At 32.9% G+C, this 26,321-nt stretch overlaps 3 protein-coding genes and 1 long non-coding RNA gene across 26 annotated transcripts; 3 read left to right on the top strand and 1 right to left on the bottom strand.

The window, feature by feature from the left end:
• Positions 1-216: 216 nt before the first annotated feature.
• Positions 217-26,321, bottom strand: LOC127704571 (serine/arginine-rich splicing factor 7-like). 23 transcript variants are annotated; one of them, XR_007983371.1, is made up of 6 exons: positions 26,212-26,321; positions 23,164-23,414; positions 5,276-5,593; positions 3,858-4,313; positions 3,057-3,134; positions 1,650-1,690 (listed from the first exon to the last, which is right to left on the bottom strand). XR_007983371.1 is itself a non-coding variant. In XM_052208694.1 (6 exons), exons 2-5 carry the CDS (start codon positions 23,412-23,414, stop codon positions 2,191-2,193), a joined length of 693 nt encoding a protein of 230 aa, XP_052064654.1. In that variant the 5' UTR covers positions 26,212-26,321; the 3' UTR covers positions 1,714-1,846; positions 2,159-2,190. The 23 variants fall into 23 exon arrangements, 12 of the variants coding, with proteins under 12 accessions (XP_052064664.1, XP_052064653.1, XP_052064658.1 ...); XM_052208694.1 differs by lacking the exons at positions 1,650-1,690; positions 3,858-4,313 and adding exons at positions 1,714-1,846; positions 2,159-2,236; XR_007983370.1 differs by lacking the exon at positions 1,650-1,690 and adding an exon at positions 1,728-1,768.
• LOC127704575 (uncharacterized) lies at positions 6,033-21,788 on the top strand. Its single transcript, XR_007983382.1, has 2 exons — positions 6,033-6,164; positions 20,501-21,788. It is a non-coding gene; the product is annotated as an uncharacterized LOC127704575 (long non-coding RNA).
• On the top strand, positions 11,890-15,773 carry LOC127704567 (uncharacterized). Its single transcript, XM_052208687.1, has 2 exons — positions 11,890-11,973; positions 14,419-15,773. The coding sequence occupies exon 2, from the start codon at positions 14,419-14,421 to the stop codon at positions 15,754-15,756; it is 1,338 nt and encodes a 445-aa protein (XP_052064647.1). The 5' UTR covers positions 11,890-11,973; the 3' UTR covers positions 15,757-15,773.
• Positions 15,874-20,247, top strand: LOC127704562 (uncharacterized). The gene is made up of 5 exons (XM_052208679.1): positions 15,874-17,308; positions 17,706-17,814; positions 18,168-18,224; positions 19,245-19,404; positions 20,143-20,247. The coding sequence occupies exons 1-4, from the start codon at positions 15,973-15,975 to the stop codon at positions 19,366-19,368; spliced, it is 1,626 nt and encodes a 541-aa protein (XP_052064639.1). The 5' UTR covers positions 15,874-15,972; the 3' UTR covers positions 19,369-19,404; positions 20,143-20,247.

The raw sequence follows: 26,321 nt of genomic DNA, 5'->3' as shown, positions 1-26,321 counted from the left end.
CTAATTATTTAACTGTTGGTACCATAACCCCCAAAATCAATCCCCACCTTCCTATTGTGGTATTGAACCTTATGGTAAAATTTCATAGAGATCCATTCACTTAAACTAAAGTTAGAGTGCGAAAACCATTGTGTATTCGGACGACGACGACGCCAACGTCATACCAATATACGACCACAAAATTTTTTGCGGTCGTATAAAAATTCCCAACTAAAATAGTTTTTAACTTTTATTTACACAATCAGAACGCATTTAATACAAATGCATACTATTAAACATAAAACCATGGTGAAAGTAAAATCATTATCCGTTAGTTTTATTGTGATTAAATAAAGCCATCTCCAACACGCCATATTTTCAAGATGGAAATTTATCCAGAACCCTGAAGACAAATAACATCTTGATGTCGTCATCTAAAGGTTGAATGTAAATTCTGACATTGGTTGGATGAATTGGAATATGTTGGCAAAAGTCACTATACCGTCAGAGATTCATTTAGAGTTGCAACATGATTTGTACTTACTACCCTAATAGTGGATTAAGTGTACAATTTACTGTCCTAATACTTAACCTATAAACAAGATGGTTCCTTAATTTTCCATTTGTAGGAACTAAACTGGGAAGGCCTTCTACTAGCAAACAATCTTTACACCTATGAATAGAACATGATGAATTATAAATGAGATGCTGCCTTTTATACACAGTACACGAACAGTTCTAACTTCTACATCATAACCTCTCTGCAAGAGTTAAGTCCAAAATATAATTGGTATCTGATGCTAGCAGTGTGATCTGAATTTTATATTATTAAACATTCATTTTTACTGGCCTAAACACTAAAATGCAGTTATTTGGGAAATCATGAGGGAAAAAAATATGTAAATAAAATCAAATTGCAGATCAAGTTTTCACTGGCCATAAGTATTTACACCATTAATTAGGTCAATGACCTGGATAATAAAAACTTTACTAATTCAAATAATATTGTGTGAAATTAATCTTTTCAATAAATGGATGTCAGATTTTTTCAAACTTCGTGATGTTTATGAATGATTAAGAGAAGTAAGCTGATTCTCATGGACATTAAGAAACATTTGTTCAAATTTAGTGATTTTTCCACTATAATAATATACAATGTCATGAAAATACACAAGTTGAAAAAGAACAAGATATATATACAACACACAAGTTTGTGAAATAGCTCTTGTGTAATGATGGATTTTAGATTTTAAGGTGGTACCTAACACTACAGGGAGATAACTCTGTAAAAATCAGCTAAACGTTTTAATTACGTTGTATTGTTAAGGGAATATTAAGCTTCTCAATGATCAAAGTTAGTGTTTGTCAAACTGCTATATAACCAGTCTAATTTTTCTGATAAATTGGTTGGTTCAAATTTTTTGAAATTTTTATATTTTTGTCAAAGGGTCAAAGTAAATACTTTGTCAAAATTTTATGAAAATTAAACGAGCCAAATTAATTTTAGTGAAGGTGTTGGGTACCACCTTAAGCAATGAGTAAAAACAATATAGTAATAAATGATTTCATCTAGTCTGTTCTTTGATCTGTTCAAGGGCTTGGACTTCTGCTCTTAGATCTGGCAACTGGTGACCTGTAATTACAAAGGCAACATATAGGATCAAATCAATAAGGGCTTGGACTTCTGCTCTTAGATCTGGCAACTGGTGACCTGTAATTACAAAGGCAACATATAGGATCAAATCAATAAGGGCTTGGACTTCTGCTCTTAGATCTGGCAACTGGTGACCTGTAATTACAAAGGCAACATATAGGATCAAATCAATAAGGGCTTGGACTTCTGCTCTTAGATCTGGCAACTGGTGACCTGTAATTACAAAGGCAACATATAGGATCAAATCAATAAGGGTTTGGACTTCTGCTCTTAGATCTGGCAACTGGTGACCTGTAATTACAAAGGCAACATATAGGATCAAATCAATAAGGGCTTGGACTTCTGGTCGTAGATCTGGCAACTGGTGACCTGTAATTACAAAGGCAACATATAGGATCAAATCAATAAGGGCTTGGACTTCTGCTCGTAGATCTGGCAACTGGTGACCTGTAATTACAAAGGCAACATATAGGATCAAATCAATAAGGGCTTGGACTTCTGGTCGTAGATCTGGCAACTGGTGACCTGTAATTACAAAGGCAACATATAGGATCAAATCAATAAGGGCTTGGACTTCTGCTCTTAGATCTGGCAACTGGTGACCTGTAATTACAAAGGCAACATATAGGATCAAATCAATAAGGGCTTGGACTTCTGCTCTTAGATCTGGCAACTGGTGACCTGTAATTACAAAGGCAACATATAGGATCAAATCAATAAGGGCTTGGACTTCTGCTCTTAGATCTGGCAACTGGTGACCTGTAATTACAAAGGCAACATATAGGATCAAATCAATAAGGGCTTGGACTTCTGCTCTTAGATCTGGCAACTGGTGACCTGTAATTACAAAGGCAACATATCAAATTAAAACCTTTCAATCAATAAGAGGCAACTGAAGAACAATGAAAAATGATAACACTGTCAGGATAAGCATACCCTACATATAATTTATTATTAAGCAGAAAGTAGGTGTTTGACAAATTCCAAAAGCTCTCACACAGTAGAGCTGCTAACTGAATATGAAGTTATTCTGTTCAGTAGAACTAAATAAATGTGACTAAAAATTATAATATATTGTCTGGTAGATCCAACAAGTGCTTACACATTACAACACATCATTGTCAAGCTGCAGACCAAATATAAAGTCATTCTGTTTAGTAGTACCTGAGAAAAGTGAAACGTAAACTACAGGACAAGGGGGATTGCAATATTGCTCCACTCCAGTGTGACCATATAACAAACACAGATATAATTTTATATATAAAATGAACATTTAAAATGCACTGAACTTTCCAAGACATCTAGGATTTATACTTTGGTTAAAAAGTTTTGAGTCATAAAAGTATATAATTCTTCCTGTCTGAATCAATCTTATAATGACTTCTATATATCTGGACCAAGCTGGTTAATAAGATCCCCTTACCTGCTACGAGATCTTGAGTAAGATCTTGCCTTCCCCCTACTATGACTCCTGGATCGTGATCTTGAGTATGATCTGGATCTACAACAGAGACATTCTAAATCATAAACAGTAAGCCTAATTAAATTGTTACCCATGACTATTTAATACCACCCGTCTACTTTTTTTTCACAAAATGTTTTCACTAAGGTTAGAAATAATATCATTTTTCTTTAAATGTTTACCTTCAATACCTGTATGCGATGTATACACTTTTTTTTTTAGCTCTCTATAAAAATAAGGAGATGTGGTATGATTGCCAATGAGACAACTATCCACCAAAGTTCATATAAATCACCTTTTAATTTAAGATTTTAGAATGAAATTCTCTCCTCAAAAAAGTCCATTTGTTCCAGTAAGATAACAGAAACACATGACATTTTGGATTTTGATGAAATTTCTGTCCATTAATGAGTTAAAGCACCATCTCAAGATACAATTTTTAACTTTTGAAATAATTCTTTGAGAGACTGATTCTATTTGTTGTATTTAATTTTATTGATATTATTAATAATATTAGTGTGTATGTTGTGCCATCTGCTCAAAAATGGTGTCACTAGGGAAAAAAAAACACATCTTGATATGGCCCCTAGTTTACCACCCCTCCAAAAGTGTACTCTTTTTTTTAATTTCTCCTTTAAAAATCCCCTGAATTTATACAAGATATACTTTAACATTTGTATAAAATATAATACAATTTTTAAAATCTGGAAAATTTGAACTTTTAAATCTGTACGCTCTCATATTCAGAAATTCCCCACTTACGCACACAGCTGTCAAATGCAATTGTTAAGATGATATCAAAAATATGTAGTGCTGTTAAAAATCTGTTGAAGAAGAAAAGATGAGTAGAAATCGTTCTCAATGTGTTTGGGCTGTGAAGAAATCATTCTCATAGGGCGAGGATCTGCTGGGATGACATTCTCAGTGTGTGTAGAAGAGAATTGCCGCAGAGGGTTCGTTAGTCGTTCTGACAGTCCCAGTGTGTACATGAGGGCTGAAGCAGAAATTCATTCTCATAGGCTGACTGATTCTCCTGTAGGAGTGAAGAGATCTGAACTGAAGAATGACGATCTCTCTCGGTAGATTGAAGGGTTGCTATCTCTCTCGGTAGATTGATTTAAAGGTGTAGATGTGTTGAGTGAACACTAAGCACGTTGCCTTATCATGTGATCAAACTTTTGATGAGGATCACTGCTATCAAATGACGGTGGATTTTTTCTGCAATGCATGGATAGGAAAACTATTATTTTATCATGTTGACAGAGAAGTCATTCTTAAGCACACACCATAGCCAGCATGCATGCAAAAAAAAATATAAAAGAAAAATGACAAAAATCATCATTTTTAAAGAAGTGTTGTGTTAAATGTTTCAAGTTCACTTTTGAAGACAAATAGTAAAAAATAATGCGTATATGTGTATGTATTTAGAAAACAAATTTATATTATCTTTTTTTAACATAATTCATATTCAAAATAATTCAACAAAAACCTGAAATTAAACAGCAGCACTTGTTAAGAAATATATATATAAAATATCTTGTTTATAAATAAAAATTTATTATAATAGTGTCACATTTTTTGTATTGTTAAACATTTTGTTTATACACTGAATTTAAGCTTTACAATATGGGGCAATCATCTTCAAGCTATTACAATGTCTAATCTGGCAATGACAGTAGCCTAAATTTAATGTTGATTTCTTTTGTCGACATTTACCACTTACATAACATCTTCTTGTTAAGAAAGGCAAGTAAAAGATATTTGAACCAATTTAGTTTTGTTCAACTAAAATAACAAAATAGAACGATGTTGCCTGAAACAAGGAGCATTGCCAAAGTTCAAGGATCACCATTCTGTTTTTTCATACCAATAAACGTGTATCCCATGCTTTTACGTTATTTTTACATGTTTTATGAATGTCTTACTATAAAATATAAATTTCACTGGAGAGAAAATTTAGTTTTAACCAAAATGCAAAATTTCAAGTCACTTCTCTACAGGATTGAGAATATTATAAAACCTGGGTGTACTGTGATCAGAAATGTAACCTCATTATGTATTGGTGATTTTTACTTTGAACTCTTGGACTATTCCCACAAAGTATCATTGCACAATTTACAGCTAAAAAAGGTCACAACAGAAAAAAATATTCATTGAGCAAGATCTTGTTTGGTACATACCTTGATCTTTTTGAATAACTGCTGCTTTTCCGAGCTCTATCTTTGCCTCTGTATCGTGAACAGTCATAGGCGTAATGTCCTCTGTCTCCACACTCATAACATCTGTCTGCTGGGTCAAAGGGTTTACGTCCACCTGCTCCTCCATCTCTACTTCCTCCACCTCCACTTCTTTCTCCCCCTCTTCCTCCACCACCACCACCACCACGGTCACCACCATCTCTTCCTCCTCCAGGTGGACCTCGTCCTCCCCTCAACCATGGTTTAGGTCGAACCTTGCCAGTGGAATGTTCAACACGGATTCTGGATCCACATAGATTTCTAAAAAAGACAGAGAGGCTATATAAAGTTTACCAATTGATGCGATCCATTTGAAAAAAACTTCTGAAAAAAAAAGACAATAAAATGCTTCGCTGGGCGCAGCTTGATACGACCGCAGAGGTCGAACCCTGAACAGTTGGGGCAAGTATGGACACAACATTCAAGCTTGATACAGCTCTGAATTTGGATTGTGATTAAACATTTGACACAGCATAGGTTTCTGACACAGAAAGAATGTGGTCTAAGAACTTCAATTTTTTTAATTTACCTATTATGGTTCAATGTCCAAAATCAAAATACATGGTTAGATTCAGCATATCAAAGAACCCCATATATTCAATTTTTGTTGAAATCAAACAAAGTTTAATTTTGGACCCCAACTTGGACAAACTTGAAAACTGGTCCCATAATCAAAAATCTAAACACATGTTTAGATTCAGCATATCAAAGTACCCCAAGAATTCAATTTTTGTTAAAATCAAACTAAGTTTAATTTTGGACCCTTTGGACCTTAATGTAGACCAATTTAAATAAAATGCTCCGCAGGGCGCAGCTTGATACGACCGCAGAGGTCGAACCCTGAACAGTTGGGGCAAGTATGGACACAACATTCAAGCTTGATACAGCTCTGAATTTGGATTGTGATTAAATATTTGACACAGCATAGGTTTCTGACACAGAATGAATGTGGTCTAAGAACTTAAAAATTTTAAATTGGACATTCACCTATTATGGTCCAATATCCAAAATCTAAATACATGGTTAGATTCAGCATATCAAAGAACCCCAAGAATTCAATTTTTGATGAAATCAAACAAAGTTTAATTTTGGACCCCGATTTGGACCAACTTGAAAACTGGGCCCATAATCAAAAATCTAAATACATGTTTAGATTCAGCATATCAAAGAACCCTAAAAATTCAATTTTTGTTAAAATCAAACTAAGTTTAATTTTGGACCCTTTGGACCTTAATGTAGACCAATTTGAAAACGGAACCAAAAATTAAGAATTTAAATACACGGTTAGATTTGGCATATCAAAGAACCCCAATAATTCAATTTTTGATGAAATCAAACAAAGTTAAATTTTGGACCCTTTTGACCTCAATGTGGACAAAGTTGATAACGGGGCCCAAAAATCAAAAATCTAAATACATGGTTAGATTCAGCATATCAAAGAACCCCATATATTCAATTTTTGTTGAAATCAAACAAAGTTTAATTTTGGACCCCGATTTGGACCAACTTGAAAACTGGGCCCATAATCAAAAATCTAAATACATGTTTAGATTCAGCATATCAAAGAACCCTAAAAATTCAATTTTTGTTAAAATCAAACTAAGTTTAATTTTGGACCCTTTGGACCTTAATGTAGACCAATTTGAAAACGGAACCAAAAATTAAGAATCTAAATACACGGTTAGATTCAGCATATCAAAGAACCCCAATAATTCAATTTTTGATGAAATCAAACAAAGTTAAATTTTGGACCCTTTGGACCTCAATGTGGACCAATTTAAAAACGGGGCCCAAAATCCAAAAACTTAATACACGGTTAGATTCAGCATATTAAAGAACCCCAAGAATTCAAGAATAAAACCCCATTGAAATTGATCAAGAAATAAGCAATTTATACGAAGTATCTTCTTTTGCACAATACTGTGCAATTGAATATTTCTTGCTATTGCGCAATACTGTACAATTGACAATTTCTTGCTATTGCGCAATATTGTGCTATTGGATATTTCTTGCTATTGCGCAATACTGTGCAATTGAAGATTTCTTGCTATTGCGCAATACTGTGCAATTGAAGATTTCTTGCTATTGTGCAATACTGTGCAATTGAAAATTTCTTGCTATTGCACAATACTTATTAGATAATAATTTACACATCCTGTTTGGTGTGTATCTCCTACCATATCATTATTATTTGCTTTTAAATATTAATCAGAAATAACCAACTTAAAATGGAAAATTTTAAAAGAAAAAAAAAAGGAAAAAAAGAAAAAAAAAAAAGAAAAAAAAAAAATCCCCCCCCAAATTTTTTGAACCCCCTTATGATTTATCACCCCAAAACTCAATCCCAGCCTTCCCTTTGTGGTATGGTACCTTGCAGTACAATTTCAGAGAGATCCATACACTTGAACACAAGTTATTGTCTGGAAACTAGAAAAATGCTTATTTTTGGCCCCTTTTTGGCCCCCAATTCCTAAACGTTTCGGGCAATTACCCCCAAACTCAATTCCAGCTTTCCCTTTGTGATATGGAACCTTGTAGTACAATTTCAGAAATATCCAAACACTAACACACAAGTTATTGTCATGAAACTAAAAAAATGCTTGTTTTTGGCCCCTAATTCCTAAAATTTTGAGGCAATTACCCCCAAAATCAATTACAGCCTTTCCTTTGTGATATGGAACCTTGTGGTACAATGTCAGAGAGATCCATACACTTACACACAAGTTATTGTCTGGAAGTTACAAAAATGCTTATTTTTGGCCCCTTTTTGGCCCCTAATTCCTTAACTGTTGGTACCATAACCCCCAAAATCAATCCCAACCTTCCTTTCGTGGTATTGAACCTTATGGTAAAATTTCATGGAGATCCATTCACTTAAACTAAAGTTAGAGTGCGAAAACCAATGTGTCTTCGGACGACGACGACGACGACGCCAACGTCATACCAATATACGACCAAAAAATTTTTAATTTTTGCGGTCGTATAAAAACGGGACCCAAAATTAAAAATCTAAAAACACGGTTAGATTTGGCATATCAAAGAACCCCAATAATTCAATTTTTGATGAAATCAAACAAAGTTTAATTTTGGACCCTTTTGACCTCAATATGAACCAATTTGATAGCAGGCCCACAAAATAAAAAATCTAAATACATGGTTAGATTCAGCATATCAAAGAACCCCATATATTCAATTTTTGTTGAAATCAAACAAAGTTTAATTTTGGACCCCAATTTGGACCAACTTGAAAACTGGGCCAAAAATCTAAATACATGTATAGATTCAGCATATTAAAGAACCCCATATATTCAATTTTTGTTGAAATCAAACAAAGTTTAATTTTGGACCCCAACTTGGACCAACTTGAAAACTGGGCCCATAATCAAAAATCTAAACACATGTTTAGATTCAGCATATCAAAGAACCCCAAGAATTCAATTTTTGTTAAAATCAAACTAAGTTTAATTTTGGACCCTTTGGACCTTAATGTAGACCAATTTAAAAACGGGACCCAAAATTAAAAATCTAAATACACGGTTAGATTTGGCATATCAAAGAACCCCAATAATTCAATTTTTGATGAAATCAAACAAAGTTTCATTTTGGACCCTTTTGACCTCAATATGAACCAATTTGATAGCGGGTCCACAAATAAAAAATGTAAATACATGGTTAGATTCATCATATCAAAGAACCCCAAGAATTCAATTTTTGATGAAATCAAACAAAGTTTAATTTTGGACCCTTTTGACCTCAATGTGGACAAAGTTGATAACGGGGCCCAAAAATCAAAAATCTAAATACATGGTTAGATTCAGCATATCAAAGAACCCCATATATTCAATTTTTGTTGAAATCAAACAAAGTTTAATTTTGGACCCCGATTTGGACCAACTTGAAAACTGGGCCCATAATCAAAAATCTAAATACATGTTTAGATTCAGCATATCAAAGTACCCTAAAAATTCAATTTTTGTTAAAATCAAACTAAGTTTAATTTTGGACACTTTGACCTTAATGTAGACCAATTTGAAAACGGAACCAAAAATTAAGAATCTAAATACACGGTTAGATTCGGCATATCAAAGAACCCCAATAATTCAATTTTTGATGAAATCAAACAAAGTTAAATTTTGGACCCTTTGGACCTCAATGTGGACCAATTTAAAAACGGGGCCCAAAATCCAAAAACTTAATACACGGTTAGATTCAGCATATTAAAGAACCCCAAGAATTCAAGAATAAAACCCCATTGAAATTGATCAAGAAATAAGCAATTTATACGAAGTATCTTCTTTTGCACAATACTGTGCAATTGAATATTTCTTGCTATTGTGCAATACTGTACAATTGACAATTTCTTGCTATTGCGCAATATTGTGCTATTGGATATTTCTTGCTATTGCGCAATACTGTGCAATTGAAGATTTCTTGCTATTGCGCAATACTGTGCAATTGAAGATTTCTTGCAATTGTGCAATACTGTGCAATTGAAAATTTCTTGCTATTGCACAATACTTATTATATAATAATTTACACATCCTGTTTGGTGTGTATCTCCTACCATATCATTATTATTTGCTTTTAAATATTAATCAGAAATAACCAACTTAAAATGGAAAATTTTAAAAGAAAAAAAAAAGGAAAAAAAGAAAAAAAAAAAGAAAAAAAAAAATCCCCTCCCCCCCAAATTTTTTGAACCCCCTTATGATTCATCACCCCCAAACTCAATCCCAGCCTTCCCTTTGTGGTATGGTACCTTGCAGTACAATTTCAGAGAGATCCATACACTTGAACACAAGTTATTGTCTGGAAACTAGAAAAATGCTTATTTTTGGCCCCTTTTTGGCCCCCAATTCCTAAACGTTTCGGGCAATTACCCCCAAACTCAATTCCAGCTTTCCCTTTGTGATATGGAACCTTGTAGTACAATTTCAGAAATATCCAAACACTTACACACAAGTTATTGTCATGAAACTAGAAAAATGCTTGTTTTTTGCCCCTTTTTTGGCCCCTAATTCCTAAAATTTTGAGGCAATTACCCCCAAAATCAATTACAGCCTTCCCTTTGTGATATGGAACCTTGTGGTACAATGTCAGAGAGATCCATACACTTACACACAAGTTATTGTCTGGAAGTTACAAAAATGCTTATTTTTGGCCCCTAATTCCTTAACTGTTGGTACCATAACCCCCAAAATCAATCCCCACCTTCCTTTCGTGGTATTGAACCTTATGGTAAAATTTCATGGAGATCCATTCACTTAAACTAAAGTTAGAGTGCGAAAACCAATGTGTCTTCGGACGACGCCGGACGACGACGACGCCATACCAATATACGACCAAAAAATTTACAATTTTTGCGGTCGTATAAAAAGGACATATAATTGTTAAAATTGATGCATTTTGATCCAGAATAAATCATGCTTTGGTATTCTAAAATAAAATTGAAAATAATATAAGACCATATATGTAGACATCTAGACCGTGATTTCCTCGCTTTACTGAAGACCCATTGGTGGCCTCGGGCTGTTTTCTGCTCTTTGGTCGGGTAGTGGTCTCTTTGACACATTCCCCGTTTCCATTCTCAATTTTATCTAGATGTTTTAATGAGTTGCTATTTGATTGAATATATATAACCCCATATCTCCTTTTATTTATAATTATAAAATAATAGCAGGTCATGTGATTCCTGACTCTTATAGGACATGACGAACATAAATTTACAACAGATCTATAGCCTTATTTGTCTAGTTGTGTCTGATTATTAATTAAATCTTGGTTTTCTCTCTATAAGACAAAACAGAATGAGTTTTGGGTTTCTTAGAACAAGGTGTTTAAAAAGTTATGTTTAACTCTGATTTGGGTCAATATTCACTCCATAGCACTTTCGTATAATTTATATTAAATTGTATTTTTATGCATTTATCTCAATCTTTTAAAACTTTTGTGTTTGTAGGAGTGTGGTTTATGATATAAAGAAATAAAAAAAATAGTTTCAAGCTCATTAAGTTTTTCGTTTTAAATGATCAAATGTTTAAAGGGCCCCAATTGGTGTTTTTTTCAGTGTAAATTGTGACATACGCAATAACGATTTTATTTCTATAAATTTGAAATTGTTTTGAAGGGAAAAACCACCCTAAACATGAGTAGAAAGATTGTCATGATTATAATAAACAAGAAGGAACACTCTAATAGATAAACTTTCCGCAATTAACATCAAAATTATTTGATGAAAGTGACTTCTCGTTTTAACGTAACTTCTGTCCAAAGGCTTCATTTCAAAATTTCGTTTTTTTTTAAAGTTATATGAGAATTATTCGTATTGTAGATTAAATAAATATCTTTTCTTATTTGTTATTTTCGTTTACTAAGACTCAAAATGGCCATGAATTCATCATAAGTTGTAGAAAATCGATGTTGAAGTTGCGGTTGGAAGTTCTGTCCAGATCGAATCCATTACGTGATTAGGAAATCCCATGTTGTAAATTTAGAAATCTAAATATAAGAAAGCCAGAGAGAGGCTGGAACATGGGCAAACAAGTTTAGGACTATAATTTCCGGTTGTCAACATTTGGCACGAAAGACGAAGATCAGATAAACGTCCAGATATCATTTCTGTCCAAAATGTTACGTTAAAGGTAAGTTACGTGAATGCAATGAATATCATAAAAATTCCATATTAAGTGTTTATTTCCTTGTGTTTGAAGGCTGTTTTTTGTGTTTTTACTACGCTAGAATACAATGTGAAAAGCAATTTTTTAATACACCTTATCGCTATTCCCGGCTGACCCGAGAATCTGTCCCGCTTGAACTTTTGACGTCATACAACAATCACTTTTCCATTGTGGCGTCAGATATTTTGTATTGTGACGTCAAAATTTTACGGGAACCTGTGGGATGTCCAGTAATGGCGGACAAATAGCGATAAGGTGTATTTAAAAGGTTCGAGATAAGATCGAAGTGAGACTTTTATCTTTATTTGGTCATCCGGACAGATATCAATATTAATTTATCGTAACAAAGACAGAAAGCAATATCTGTCATGGTTGCATGAAATGGAAAAATACATACATGATTATCTTGTAATTTTGCACTGTTCTGTTACTATTTCATTATGATCCCACCACTCAAATGTCAATGTCACTTTGAGATTTTGTTTGTTTCATCGAAAATTAAAAAAGTTGGTCTATATTTTTTAACATTTCACATAACAAGACGGACAGAATAAAATCTGTCATGTTACATTAAATCTGTATCACAATAAATAAGTTGTCCGTCTTGTTACATGATTCTATTTAGTGAGGGTACCTGAATGACAGTTTACCTTTAAAATTTTATTAAATAAAATGGTTAAGATATTAACCTGTGTATGAAAAAAAATTCTTATTACATGAATGGAATATTTGTTTAAACTTATTATGAAATAACTTTAAATTCTGATATCATGTAACACAGACAGATAGATGTGTCCATCTTGTTACATTGCATTAATTTTGAGTTGCAATTTAGTACAGTATAAAAGTAAAATGATCTTGGTTGTTTATGACTTTATTTTCATAAGTGATAAAATTGTGTTTATATAACATTTCTTCAAAATATCATTTTTAATGTAAATTTTCCATTTTGTTTAACATTTCATGTAACATGACAGACAAACATGTCTGTCTTGTTACATGAATTGTTTACTCAGAAACCATTTGTGACCATCCACTATTAAGGTTATATGATGAAATGTGCTTACAATTAGAATTTTAAAGGAAACAATAATTCCTGTTTCAGGTAAAAATATTTGTTGAAGAAAATAAGAAATAACATTAAATTCTGATATCATGTAACAAGACACACAGACATGTCTGTCAAATTTTGTTACATAAACTTCAATTGCAAATAGGTATACTGTATACTTCAAAATAAATAAGCTTCTTTGATAAGTACCTTTTATTTCAATAAAAATGATTTTTAGGGTTTCAGGTTTCTTTTCTGAGTCAAACATGGAAATCCTGGCCTTATATGGAGGAAAAGGGGGGGTGTTGTACCCATTTTAAATCTTATGTACTCCCAAGCCGACGCATAAGACACGTTCTAAAGGCAGCCATTTTAATTTAATGAAGAACAAACGTTCCAGTAAAAAAGTTGTTTCACAATGTTAAAAATTAATTGAAATATATGTCATGTATGTTACTAGAGTATTATTTTATGACGTAGCCCTCCACCCCCCTTTTTCAATTATTATTGGAATTAGAACATTGCTTTGTAAAAATAATTAATAGAGACCTGTATTATTGCCAAGGAGACAACGTTCCACCAAAGTTCAAATAATGTGGATGTAAGCAACCTTACGGCCTTCAACAATGAGAAAAAAACCCATACCGTAGAGTTGGCTATAAAAGGCCTTGACAAGAGAAATATGTCTGTCAGTAAAGTTCTGTCAGTACTCTCAGATCTGTACTTAGTGTCTTTTTGTTGTTTGGATATACAAGTACCCAGCCACCTCCACTATGTGTAGTATTTTTATTTGTATCCATCTGATGGGTTAAGCCTATATTTCAACTGATTTTTATAGTTTGTTCTTATGTTGTACTATTACACCACTGTCAGAGGATAGGGGAATTGTTGGATCCCACTAACATGTTTAAGCCCGCCTCATTCTGTATTTATGTGCCTGTCCCAAGTCAGGACCCTGTAAGTCAGTGGTTGTTGTTTGTTTATGTGTTATATATTTGTTTGAATTGTCATTTCAGGGCCTTATACATACCTGACTATGCGCTATGGGCTTTGCTCATTATTCATGTTATTGAAGGCCTTAGATCATGTACATTGACCTATAGTTATTATTTTCTGTGTCATTTGGTCTCTTGTGGAAAGTTGTCTCATTGGCAATCATACCACATCTTCTTATTTGTCAGATCAATACAAAGAAGAAAAAAATGAAACATAAACACAGACTGGACTTGGTTCACATATCAAAACCAGCGCGTTATATTAAAATCTTTAATAAAACACACTTGCCTATAAATTATAAATGTTTTTTTTTTGTAAAACTAGTGCATAGTGAACTTATACATTACAATTTCTTTTTAAAGATGGGAAAAAGATTTGAAATCAGATTGAGTGCCCTACCATCTGCACAGAGTCCAGATACTCCAGAATTGAACAAGAAACAAAAACACGCCAAAGTAATGCGTGAAAGACGAGCAAAGTGGAATGAACAACAGAAACAAGAAAATAAAGAAAGAAGCAGAATAAGGATGCAAAATATGCGTGAAAGGAAAAAAAAAGAACATACTCAAAATTCTGTAAGTAAAAACATTCTGACAAGACATGAATTAAAAAAAGAAGAAGAGAGAAAAAGAGTGCAAAGAGAAAAAAAGAGACAATACAGAGAAACTCTGTCTTCACAAAAGAAAAGAAGAATTAAAGAAAAAGATCGAAACAAGAAAAGGTTAAAACGACAAAAAACAAAATTAAACAAGCTTGCAGTTCATCATGTTCATCAAGTAGACACTACATCCAATATAATTTCAAATACAGATAGTGAAATAGTACTTATTCAAAATGATCAATCTAATCAAGTGTCAAAGCAATGGACCAAACCAGCTTTAAGAAAAGCAATAAGCAGGGTAAAATCAGCTTTGCCTAGAAGTCCTTCTAAAAGGCAAAAGGTGTTGAACCAATTGAGTAAAACAAATGACACATGTAATGAACAGAACAGAACACTCATATCAATAGTGAAAGCAGCACATGACAATTTAAAAGGAAAAACAAAGACAGAAAAGATGGCCAGGAAAAAATTTGTTTCCAATTTATCAGACCATATCAAAAGAAAATATGGCATGCAAAGTTTAGTTTGTAAAACCTTTGGAATTGAAAAAAGATACTTAACAAAATATTGTAAAAACACGGAACAGAAACAAAGAAAGGATACTATTTCAAAAGATACTACAGATTCTGTTAACAAATTTCTTGTACGTGAAGACATATCAATTAATGTACCAAATATAAAAGCAATGAAAGCAAATACAGAAGACCATCAATTTGTGCTACAGAAGTCAATGACAGAAATATATTCAGATTGGAAAGCCGAAAACCAAAATACAAAGTTATCAAAATCTAAATTCTTAAAAATGAGACCAACGAATGTAAAATTACAGAACCAAAGAAAACTAATCCAGTGTCTATGTGAATATTGTGAAAATGTGAATTTGAAAATCACAGCATTTAACAATTTTGCAGTACGTAAGAATCAACAACAGCTTAGAATTAGAGATAAGTATGAAGCTATTAATATGATTTTATGCGAAAAAAATGGGGAACAATTTAACAAAATTACTTGTATAGAAGGAAAGTGTGTGAATTGTGGAACAGAGAATCTAAGTAAAAGAATGGAACCTCTTATCATAGCTAATGAAGAAATAAAATGACAAAAATGGGATTTTGTGAATGTACCAAACCACAAAACAGGAAAAGAAATAAAAAAAAGGCAGTTGGTTACATTTTTCACCCCAGCACAACAGTTGTTTGTTCAACTATTGGATGAACTGCAGTTCCTACTATATCATTTGTTTGTTGCCAGTTGGCAACAAAATCAGTTTAGACAATTAAACAATAGACCCCCAGAAAAAACTGTTGTCCTAACAATGGACTTTGCAGAAAACTTTTCTTGCTTTTCTCAAAATGAAATCCAAGGCGCCCATTGGGCCAAAGACTCAGTTACAATACATCCAGTTATAGCAAGATATCAGTGCAAAAACCAAGAATGTTACAATTCAATGGTAGATGACATCATTGACATCATCAGTAATGATTTACAACATGATGTACATGCAGTTCAAAAATTTACAGAAGTGATTATAAAATTTTTGAGGGAAGAAAGAGGAATAGATGTAGAAAAAATGTTCATTCTTTCAGACGGATGTGCTGCCCAGTACAAGTCTAAGGTGGCATTTTTAGATTCCAGCATGTCAGAGGTGGACAATAATATCAAATCAGAAAAGGCATTTTATGGCTCCAGGCATGGAAAGAACAGGTGTGATGGAGAAGGGGGGGTCATAAAATCGAAGGCAGCAAGAATAATAAGGAACGGAGGATTGATCAACTCTGCTAAGGATTTGTATGAACAGTGTTTATGTTTGCAAAAAGAACTTACAAACCCTGATGGAACTTGTAACCATAACAGACGAAAATTAATTTGGGTTGAAAGAAGCAACATACGACATGTAAGACCAAACAGAGTATGTAAAACAGTTAAAGGTACCCGAAGTCTACATTCTGTGAGGGGTATCGGAGCAGGACAAATTCAAGTCAGGAGACTGGCTTGTTTTTGTGGTTTTTGCACTGCCACTGAACATGCTGAAGGAACAAGTTCAACATGCGAGAATGAGGCAGTTGTTGGTGAATGGAGGAGTGTAAACTTGAATGGTTTCAACATGCTAAATAGGAATGACATAGAGCAAGACATTGAAAACAGGAATGATGAAGAGCAAGACATTGAAAACAGGAATGATGAAGAGCAAGACATTGAAAACAGGAATGACGAAGAGCAAGACATTGAAAACAGGAATGACGAAGAGCAAGACATTGAAAACAGGAATGACGAAGAGCAAGACATTGAAAACAGGAATGATGAAGAGCAAGACATTGAAAACAGGAATGATGAAGAGCAAGACATTGAAAACAGGAATGACGAAGAGCAAGACATTGAAAACAGGAATGATGAAGAGCAAGACATTGAAAACAGGAATGACGAAGAGCTAGACATTGAAAACGAACAAAATGATAGAGATGATGATGATGAAATAGTAAACAAAGATGGACCTGATCTCAACATGCTAAACAGGAATTACATGAATGATGAAGAGCAAGACAATGAAAACGAACAAGATAATAGAGATGATGACGATGAAATAGTAACAAAAGATGGACCTGACGATTTCCTTGGAAGTGACTTATTTACTGAACTACCAGAGCTAAAGGGTATACAATCATGACAAAAGCATTAATCTAAACATGTTTTAATATTAATTTAACAAAAGTGTATGGTATTCTTTGTTTCATGCGACAATGTATAAAGCCAAAAACAATACATGCTTGACATACAATAACTATCATAATTACTGCTTAAAATGATTTGAATTTAAACAGAATTTTTTAATAAGATTGCAGATTCCAAAACTTAACATTGAACAACTGCTAAATTTTGAATGAAAATGAACATCAAATTTTGTGGTTTAAGCCATGGCGATACTTATAATTTGAATGAATAATTTCATGTCTGAGATAATCATAATAATGCAACCAATGTCTTCAACTAATTGTTTTACTTATTAGCCACATTTAAATGTTTGCATATATATATTTTTATTTTTTGTAGACACCAGTATGACGAGTCTCAACTTCAACAACATGTCATTCAGTGATGCTGATTGCGAAAAAGAATCTTTCAATGCACATGATTCATTTATTGATCAATTTATCAATTGGTAGGTTTTTGTCTTGATGTTTAATTTTCAGAAGAAAAGAAATCTCAAATGCATTTGGTTTTCTGCATGTTTATATTATTCTTACACAAGTTTTGTAATGCACATTACATTTTACAAGTTTGGCATGCTAATTTTAGATTAAAAAAATATTGAAATCATATTGTATTCATCAGTCAGGGGTGCCTCAGGGTTTTGTTTGGCATCTATTACTTTTTCTAACCACTACAAAACACAATAAAGGCATTAGCTCATAAACCATGCAAAATTCTGATAACTTTTTTTATCTGTAGTAGGGTTAGTTTTGTTTTATCATTTAAATGCATTACATATTGATGGGTTTTTTTTATTTAAAGGAACCATGAAAACACAGAAAACGTTGAACATGTTCAAGAAAAATGTATTCCTTCAAGGTATGTTATTATTTGTCTGTTCTAACATAGAAACATGTTATTTGAGGGTTATTTTTTTGCTGTATATAATATTTTTATGTAATGTACTGTACACGAATAAGGCTGTTAGTTTTCTTGTATGTAATGTTTTATTTCTTTCACTTTGTGGTTTTAGTATCTAAATTTCTCAATAAAGTAAATTACATTGATATAAATTGTGTCTATGCTGTGTTACTTTTGCTCATTGACAAAAGCTGTACAGTGACCTAAAGTTAAGATCTAAGTAAATTGTTGTCTTATTGGCAATCATACCACATCTATTTTTTTAATTTGAGTTAAAATGCCGTAATGGAACAGCCTTATTTCAGACATTTGTTTAATTGGAATTTAATCCTACCTGTTGAACTTTTACTCAATTTTTTTAACAGAAACTTTAATAATGGAACAAACATAGCTGTAAAGTTTGGTTCTAATATTTATCCAGCAGTAGTAAGTGGAGTTGAAGAACATTTGTTGTTATTTCTTTTTGGGTTTTTTTTACGCAGTGCACCCAGAGATGATTATTTTCTGATACTATTCACATTGTCTAATTGAACACTTGACATCCAAGAGGATCAATACCTTTATAAAAAATATTAATTAGAAAGCAATTATTTTGTGCAGATTGTTGTTTACAATATGTTGGTTTTGTCAAAAAATAATCATCTCTCATGTACTTCATTTATTGCAATTTAATATGCAATTTAGTTTGCTGCATAAACTTTCATTTTGCAATTTGATGGTCATCCTTTATTGAAATAGTCCATACTGGGTCAAGATTGTGAGTCATGTGAGTACTATTTGGAAATTTACAAATTAATGCAGTTATCAAAAGTTCTAAAGTTCAGATATAATGTGAATTAGGTTGAATGTACACAAATTTCAGTATATTTCAATGTATAGAACGGCTCTTTATTAAACACCATGAACGAAATAAAACAAAGTCCAAAGTTGGTTGTCGTTCTAATACTTTTTTATTGATATATATAATTTTTCTTAAAGGTTTCTGAATGGCCATGGATTATGTATTATAAGTATCTTAAAGATGGAAAATGGATGGATGGTGGGCCAACGTATACCATTGCAACGTCAGATGTTGTTGATACGTTGGATCCACCAGACATAAGAATGGAAGGTCGTCGCCTTTATTATATATTTAATGGTAGGTATTCACACAACATTTCAAACATGACGTGTCTTAAAAACATTTTTTTCTCTTAATAAAATAAACAAAACAAAGCATGCATGTAAGTATATTTTATATGGGATTAAACAAGTTAAATTATAAAATTATTGACTTTGTCAGTAGTATACAAATAACCGTAAAAGAGGGACAGTCAACAACTGGTCAAAGTCATAAATCGAAAATAAACTGACAACGCCATGGCTAAAAAAGAAAAAAGACAAACAGACAAACAATAGTACATATGACACAACATAGAAAACTAAAGAATAAGCAACACGAACCCCAGCAAACCGAGCAAGTCCAGATAATGAAGAAATCTTGCAGCTAAACCGAGCAAGTCCAGATAATGAACAAATCTTGCAGCTACCTCTAATAAAGACTTATTACACTGATTATGTGATGATTATGAACATACAAAATGTGCAAAATTTGCATATTGCTTCCATAAGGTAAATGTGCCTTTTCAATAGATCTTTATTCAAGTGAGGTTATGCTTGTGTTCTTTAAATGTTGGCCAGCATTGACAAAATGAAAGCACAGATGAAGTTTGTAGTTTTAAAATACAATCTGGTAAATGATTCTTCAACTCTGGTTTAACTTTATTGCTAATAACATAAATAAATAAAACAGGCTGCTATTTCTTTATTTCATATTTTACTGTATTTATATATAAAAGGTCTTTTTCAAAACATTTTTTTCAAAATTTCTTTGCAGGCAATGATTTCAAGAAAGGGCCAAAGAAGATTGTTGACTTGTGAACATGGTGAACTGCGATGCAATGACTCATTTTGATTAATTATTGTTAATTAGAATATCAATAAATTGAATTAAAACTAAAATGTGTAATCTTGTTTTAAAAATATAAAACATTAGTGAATTGTCACGATTAAAGGCTAAAAAAAACTGCGACAGAATCCATTTGCATCTAAAGGTGTCAAGGTTCCAGACATTGTACATTGTTCTATTAATTATGGGATTGCAAGGCAATGGTTTTTTTTTGTTTGTTTTCTTTATTGAAAGACAATCATATAATAAAATGCTCCGCAGGGCGCAGCTTGATACGACCGCAGAGGTCGAACCCTGAACAGTTGGGGGAAGTATGGACACAACATTCAAGCTTGATACAGCTTTGGATTTGGATTGTGATTAAATATTTGACACAGCATAGGTTTCTAACACAGATTGAATGTGGTCTAAGAACTTAAAAATTTTAAATTGGACATTCACCTATTATGGTCCAATATTCAAAATCTAAATACATGGTTAGATTCAGCATATCAAAGAACCCCAAGAATTCAATTTTTGATGAAATCAAACAAAGTTTAATTTTGGACCCTTTTGACCTCAATGTGGACAAAGTTGATAACGGGGCCCAAAAATCAAAAATCTAAATACATGGTTAGATTCAGCATATCAAAGAACCCCATATATTCAATTTTTGTTGAAATCAAACAAAGTTTAATTTTGGACCCCGATTTGGACCAACTTGAAAACTGGGCCCATAATCAAAAATCTAAATACATGTTTAGATTCAGCATATCAAAGAACCCTAAGAATTCAATTTTTGTTAAAATCAAACTAAGTTTAATTTTGGACCCTTTGGACCTTAACGAGACCAATTTGAAAACGGAACCAAAAATTAAGAATCTAAATACACGGTTAGATTCGGCATATCAAAGAACCCCAATAATTCAATTTTTGATGAAATCAAACAAAGTTTAATTTTGGACCCTTTTGACCTCAATGTGGACAAAGTTGATAACGGGGCCCAAAAATCAAAAATCTAAATACATGGTTAGATTCAGCATATCAAAGAACCCAATAATTCAATTTTTGATGAAATCAAACAAAGTTTAATTTTGGACCCTTTGGACCTCAATGTGGACCAATTTAAAAACGGGGCCCAAAATCCAAAAACATGGTTAGATTCAGCATATTAAAGAACCCCATGAAATCAAGAATAAAACCCCATTGAAATTGGTCAAGAAATAAGCAATTTATAGGAAGTATCTTCTTTTGCACAATCCTGTGCTATTAAATATTTCTTGCTATTGCGCAATACTGTACAATTGACAATTTCTTGCTATTGCGCAATATTGTGCTATTGGATATTTCTTGCTATTGCGCAATACTGTGCAATTGAAGATTTCTTGCTATTGTGCAATACTGTGCAATTGAAAATTTCTTGCTATTGCACAATACTTATTATATAATAATTTACACATCCTGTTTGGTGTGTATCTCCTACCATATCATTATTATTTGATTTTAAATATAAATCAGAAATAACCAACTTAAAATGGAAAATTTTAAAAGAAACAAAAAAGGAAAAAAAGAAAAAAAAGGAAAAAAAAATAAATCCGCCCCCAAAATTTTTTGAACCCCCATTATGATTCATCACCCCCAAACTCAATCCCAGCCTTCCCTTTGTGGTATGGTACCTTGCAGTACAATTTCAGAGAGATCCATACACTTGAACACAAGTTATTGTCTGGAAACTAGAAAAAAATGTGTTTTTTGGCCCCTTTTTGGCCCCAAATTCCTAAACGTTTAGGGCAATTACCCCCAAACTCAAACCCAGCTTTCCCTTTGTGATATGGAACCTTGTAGTACAATTTCAGAAAGATCCATACACTTACACACAAGTTATTGTCATGAAACTAGAAAAATGCTTGTTTTTTGCCCCTTTTTTGGCCCCTAATTCCTAAAATTTGGAGGCAATTACCCCCAAAATCAATCCCAGCATTCCTTTAGTGATATGGAACCTTGTGGTACAATGTCAGAGAGATCCATACACTAACACACAAGTTATGTCTGGAAGTTACAAAAATGCTTATTTTTGGCCCCTTTTTGGCCCCTAATTCCTTTACTGTTATTACCATAACCCCCAAAATCAATCCCAACCTTCCTTTTGTGGTATTGAACCTTGTGGTAAAATTTCATAAAGATCCATTCACTTAAACTAAAGTTAGAGTGCGAAAACCAATGTGTCTTCGGACGACGCCGACGCCGGACGACGACGACGCCAACGTCATACCAATATACGACCACAAAAATTTTTTTGCGGTCGTATAAAAATTAGACATTATATTCCCTAATAATTAAATGGTTGACAAGATTTAATTGATGTCTGTCCATGTTACATGAGACTGGCTGATGAACCATTGATATTTTACTGCCTTCAGTCATTTTTTCTGTTCATATCAGTTGCCTTTTTGATCATATATATTATGCTACATATGTAGATCTGTCAATATTAGGAAAGATACAATACTCCTGCAAGTCTGAAAGTATTTTTAGGATGACTTTAATGCTTGATGAATTTTTTCAATTAAATTTTATGCGATTCTACACCTTTAAGGTAGCAAAATTCACTGTGTTGAATGGTTTATGATTTTTTTTATGAATGACACATTGCTCTTACATGATAACAGTTCACAATTACTCACTTTAAATTATTAAAACTCTTTGGAACCTTGAATAAGAACATGTCTGTCCATGTTACATTAAATAATGCACAAGATCTATTGAACTATGCAGAAATTAATGATGAGAGATAATCTTATCCATGGATAATATTTTTTGAATAAATACAACCCATATAGCTATTAGAAAATGACTGAGACTGATGTTTTTGGCTTAGTTTTTAATTTTCAATGGTTGTCACAGCAAAATGGGCACAGAGCAAATATGTAGCCATATCTATTAATGGTATTAACATAAATGACAGCTTACGTTCCATCTAATGCCCTAACAGCGTCATCGGCATCCCTGGGATCTTCAAACTCAACAAAGGCAAATCCTGCTGGATTTCTTGCAACCCAAACATTGCGTAGCCGTCCGTAATAACTGAATGCTCTTTCCAAGTCTCTTTCGTGTGCGTCTCTGGCAAGGTCACCAACATATAACTTTGTGTCGGGATCTCCGCCGCCGCCTCCTCCTCTACCCCTATCACGATCTGAATCACGACTGGAATATCTGGACATCTGTAAATACATCAATAAAAATACTAAAATTATGGTACATTGTAAGGAAATATATTTGCATCAAAATGTACTAAATTCAAGAAGTTTGTCAGTGGTAGTCTTCAGGACGAGAACATGTAAATGTAATATGAATATTTACCCTGCTTTCTACAAGACCGACACGCTGAGCCGGATTTTTAACATGCTAGCTCACAAGGTAACAGTCCGCAAGAAGACATGTCACCCTACCCGGACACATTATTCCAACTTCAAGCCGACCAGTCTTTGCTCTTACTCATTGATGCTTCATGCTTAGCAGAGAAGCAGCAAATACCAATTTTAAAGTCTTTGGTTTGACCGGGCCAGGTTTGAACCCAAGACCTCATGCACACGAGGCGGTCATCAGAGACTAATTCAGCTAAATATCAAAAATGTAAATAAGTCAATACTAAATTAGCTTTGTAAATACCAATTAACAGTAACAAGGAATTGTATATTTAAAAGGAATGGAAACGCGGCTCGAGATCAATCGGAATACCCGCAGAGCACCCGCAGAGCTTTAATCCATGTCTGTCTCAGTCGGAAGTATGATGAATAATATAAAATATCATAAAGAATCATGACGGAGGTCCATTTCCTGTCATATAGATCGGTCTTTTAATTCACGGGGTCATCTTGCTTGAGAAGATATAAAGGAGAGAGAAACCCAAAATCAAGAATAAACTTTTATTCCATGAAAAGGGTAAGGCCTTAGGTATCATTTTAATGCCTCATCAAACATACGTTTGTAATATTGTATTATGTAAATTCTCATTAAAATAGACCTTGGTCTTGAAACTTGAGCGAGTTTCATCCGGATTACAAAACAAAAAATACTGTGTTTTGATTTTTTTCTAAAAGCTCGACAACTACGAAGTGCAAAACAAAACAGTTGATATCATTATGAAGCTGAAACCTTATTCTATCATTTTGCCCTTTTTTTAAGTTTCTGGTAAAATTTCTGAATTTTCTACGATTTTTCGAAATTTCAGTTTTGAATTTCATTATTCTGTCAAAATATGTCTATCAATCTGGGAGTGTACTACGATTTCTTTTAAATATTGGAAAGTAGAAAGAACAAAGTGAGAAAATGAGATATCATTTTAAAGAAGGAATATTTTCCTACAGTTTGGTCTAAATTACGAATGCTAAATGTAATTGGTACAATGTAAATGATTTTATTTCGAAACATGTTAAAAATTTGAAGTAGTGCGTCAATAAATACATCGACACTTCGTATTTTGGTAAGGGTTAAATAACTACTTGAAATAGATGTGACATTGACATACAACTTAAAAGCGTAATCTTTTTTCTATCACATAGTGTTGGTTTTATGAAAATGGTGATAAAAACGAATTTGCTATGATTTTTCAAAATCCCATGTTTATAGTTCACATTGACGCCATTTTGTTCAGTCAAGTTCCACACCGACGAAGTCGGAAATTACAGGCAAGAAATATATATAAGACTTCCGATTGGGATTGATTGTGCCGTTATATATACGATTTTATTCATTTATTTTTTTGTCAAATACTATTTTTTTTATACTAAATCGTTGTTTGGTATTGCAGTTTGCCATTATTTAGCGTTGCCGCGAATTACCATACGCTTAACAGTAAAACAGTTCCTTCCTTTTTTCTCGCAGAGCAGTAGTCTAGAGGTCGCAAAAAATATTCCTTCGGTATATAAATAAATAATATGCGAATGTGGGAAAGTTTTAACTGTTTCTAATTAAAATTTTTATTGCATCTCGGCATATTTTAGCATTTATTAACAGGTGAGCTCGGCGTGATTTCTTTTTGACACCTTAAATCAGGGACAGCCTATAGTTAGTATACACTGTTCCTGCTTAAATATATATACGACAAAAATTAGCTTATCAATGATACATGATAGATTATACCTGCAAATTGGATATCCCAAACCGGTGTTTATTATAACACCTATGATCTAAGTTCTTTTATCTAGACAAAATACTACATCTGTTCACGTACTTCTTCCTTTATACTTTTCTATACCAGTCATATAATTCCAAAATTAAAAAGTTATTTTTTAACTTTTTGCATTACCTCAAATCTTTTTAAAAACTCGTATAATGTCAGATTTCATCTATTAATTGATCTTAATGGTTGCATACCTTCGTGAAATATCAAGAGGAGGTACAAGAAATAAATGTTTTTCAGAAGTAACTTCGTTTAAGGTTGTATTTTTTGTTCATTTCATTTAAGGAATTGTATATCTAAATAGACAATTCCTTGTTTCATTTCATGATTAAATGACCAAGTTCGATAACTACTGCCAGATAAGTAATGAGCCAGTTAGAGCGACGGGATAAAATTAACACACCACCCAAGTCAGAGATGCATCATACAATTTTCTTTGAAGTCGGCCGCGTTTCCATTCCTTCTAAATATACAATTCCTTGACAGTAATCAGATATAAATAACAATTAATAAACTTATCACAATAAAATATTTTTATTCAAAACATTTTTGAATTTTTATTCATGAAAAATAAATATTTTTGACGTATACAATAAAAAAATACAACCTGTATATGAATGTAAACAAGGTACATGTGCGAGTGTGGTAGATGAGGTAATAACGTTTGCTGTGTAGAGCAAGTGTTCAGGTTTTAACTGTACTTATCGGTTTTATGGTGTCACAATTTTTGTGATAATTTTAAGTGATGGGAAAGCATCATAACGAGATTTGCAGACAAGTAAAATTGTTAAAAGTATACTGATGAGTGTTTTTTTTTTAAATCATTATAATATTACAGCTATATTATGGACACTTCTACACGGTATTTGTGGGATTTTGGATCACACACAGCTAAATACTGGTCAAATCATGTATCAAAATGGCGTCTGGCGGTTGAATACTATCC

The sequence above is a fragment of the Mytilus californianus genome, unplaced genomic scaffold (genome assembly GCF_021869535.1).
Source record: "Mytilus californianus isolate M0D057914Y unplaced genomic scaffold, xbMytCali1.0.p SCAF_6, whole genome shotgun sequence".
Lineage (NCBI taxonomy): Eukaryota > Metazoa > Mollusca > Bivalvia > Mytilida > Mytilidae > Mytilus > Mytilus californianus.
The sequence above is the reverse complement of the archived record's forward strand: the minus strand, read 5'-3'. Positions and strand labels throughout refer to the sequence as shown.

What these genes read in the sequence shown, in the direction of transcription:
- LOC127704567 (XM_052208687.1), top strand. Translation starts at nt 14,419, where the DNA reads ATGGGAAAAAGATTTGAAATCAGATTGAGTGCCCTACCATCTGCACAG.
- LOC127704562 (XM_052208679.1), top strand. Translation starts at nt 15,973, where the DNA reads ATGGACTTTGCAGAAAACTTTTCTTGCTTTTCTCAAAATGAAATCCAA. An exon ending in ATTGATCAATTTATCAATTG is followed by an intron (nt 17,815 to 18,167) that starts GTAGGTTTTTGT and finishes TTTTATTTAAAG; the next exon opens with GAACCATGAAAACACAGAAA. An exon ending in GAAAAATGTATTCCTTCAAG is followed by an intron (nt 18,225 to 19,244) that starts GTATGTTATTAT and finishes TTTTTCTTAAAG; the next exon opens with GTTTCTGAATGGCCATGGAT.
- LOC127704571 (XM_052208693.1), bottom strand. Translation starts at nt 23,414, where the DNA reads ATGTCCAGATATTCCAGTCGTGATTCAGATCGTGATAGGGGTAGAGGA. An exon ending in AGTTATTCAAAAAGATCAAG is followed by an intron (nt 3,135 to 5,275) that starts GTATGTACCAAA and finishes TCTCTGTTGTAG; the next exon opens with ATCCAGATCATACTCAAGAT. An exon ending in TACTCAAGATCTCGTAGCAG is followed by an intron (nt 1,691 to 3,056) that starts GTAAGGGGATCT and finishes TTGTAATTACAG; the next exon opens with GTCACCAGTTGCCAGATCTA.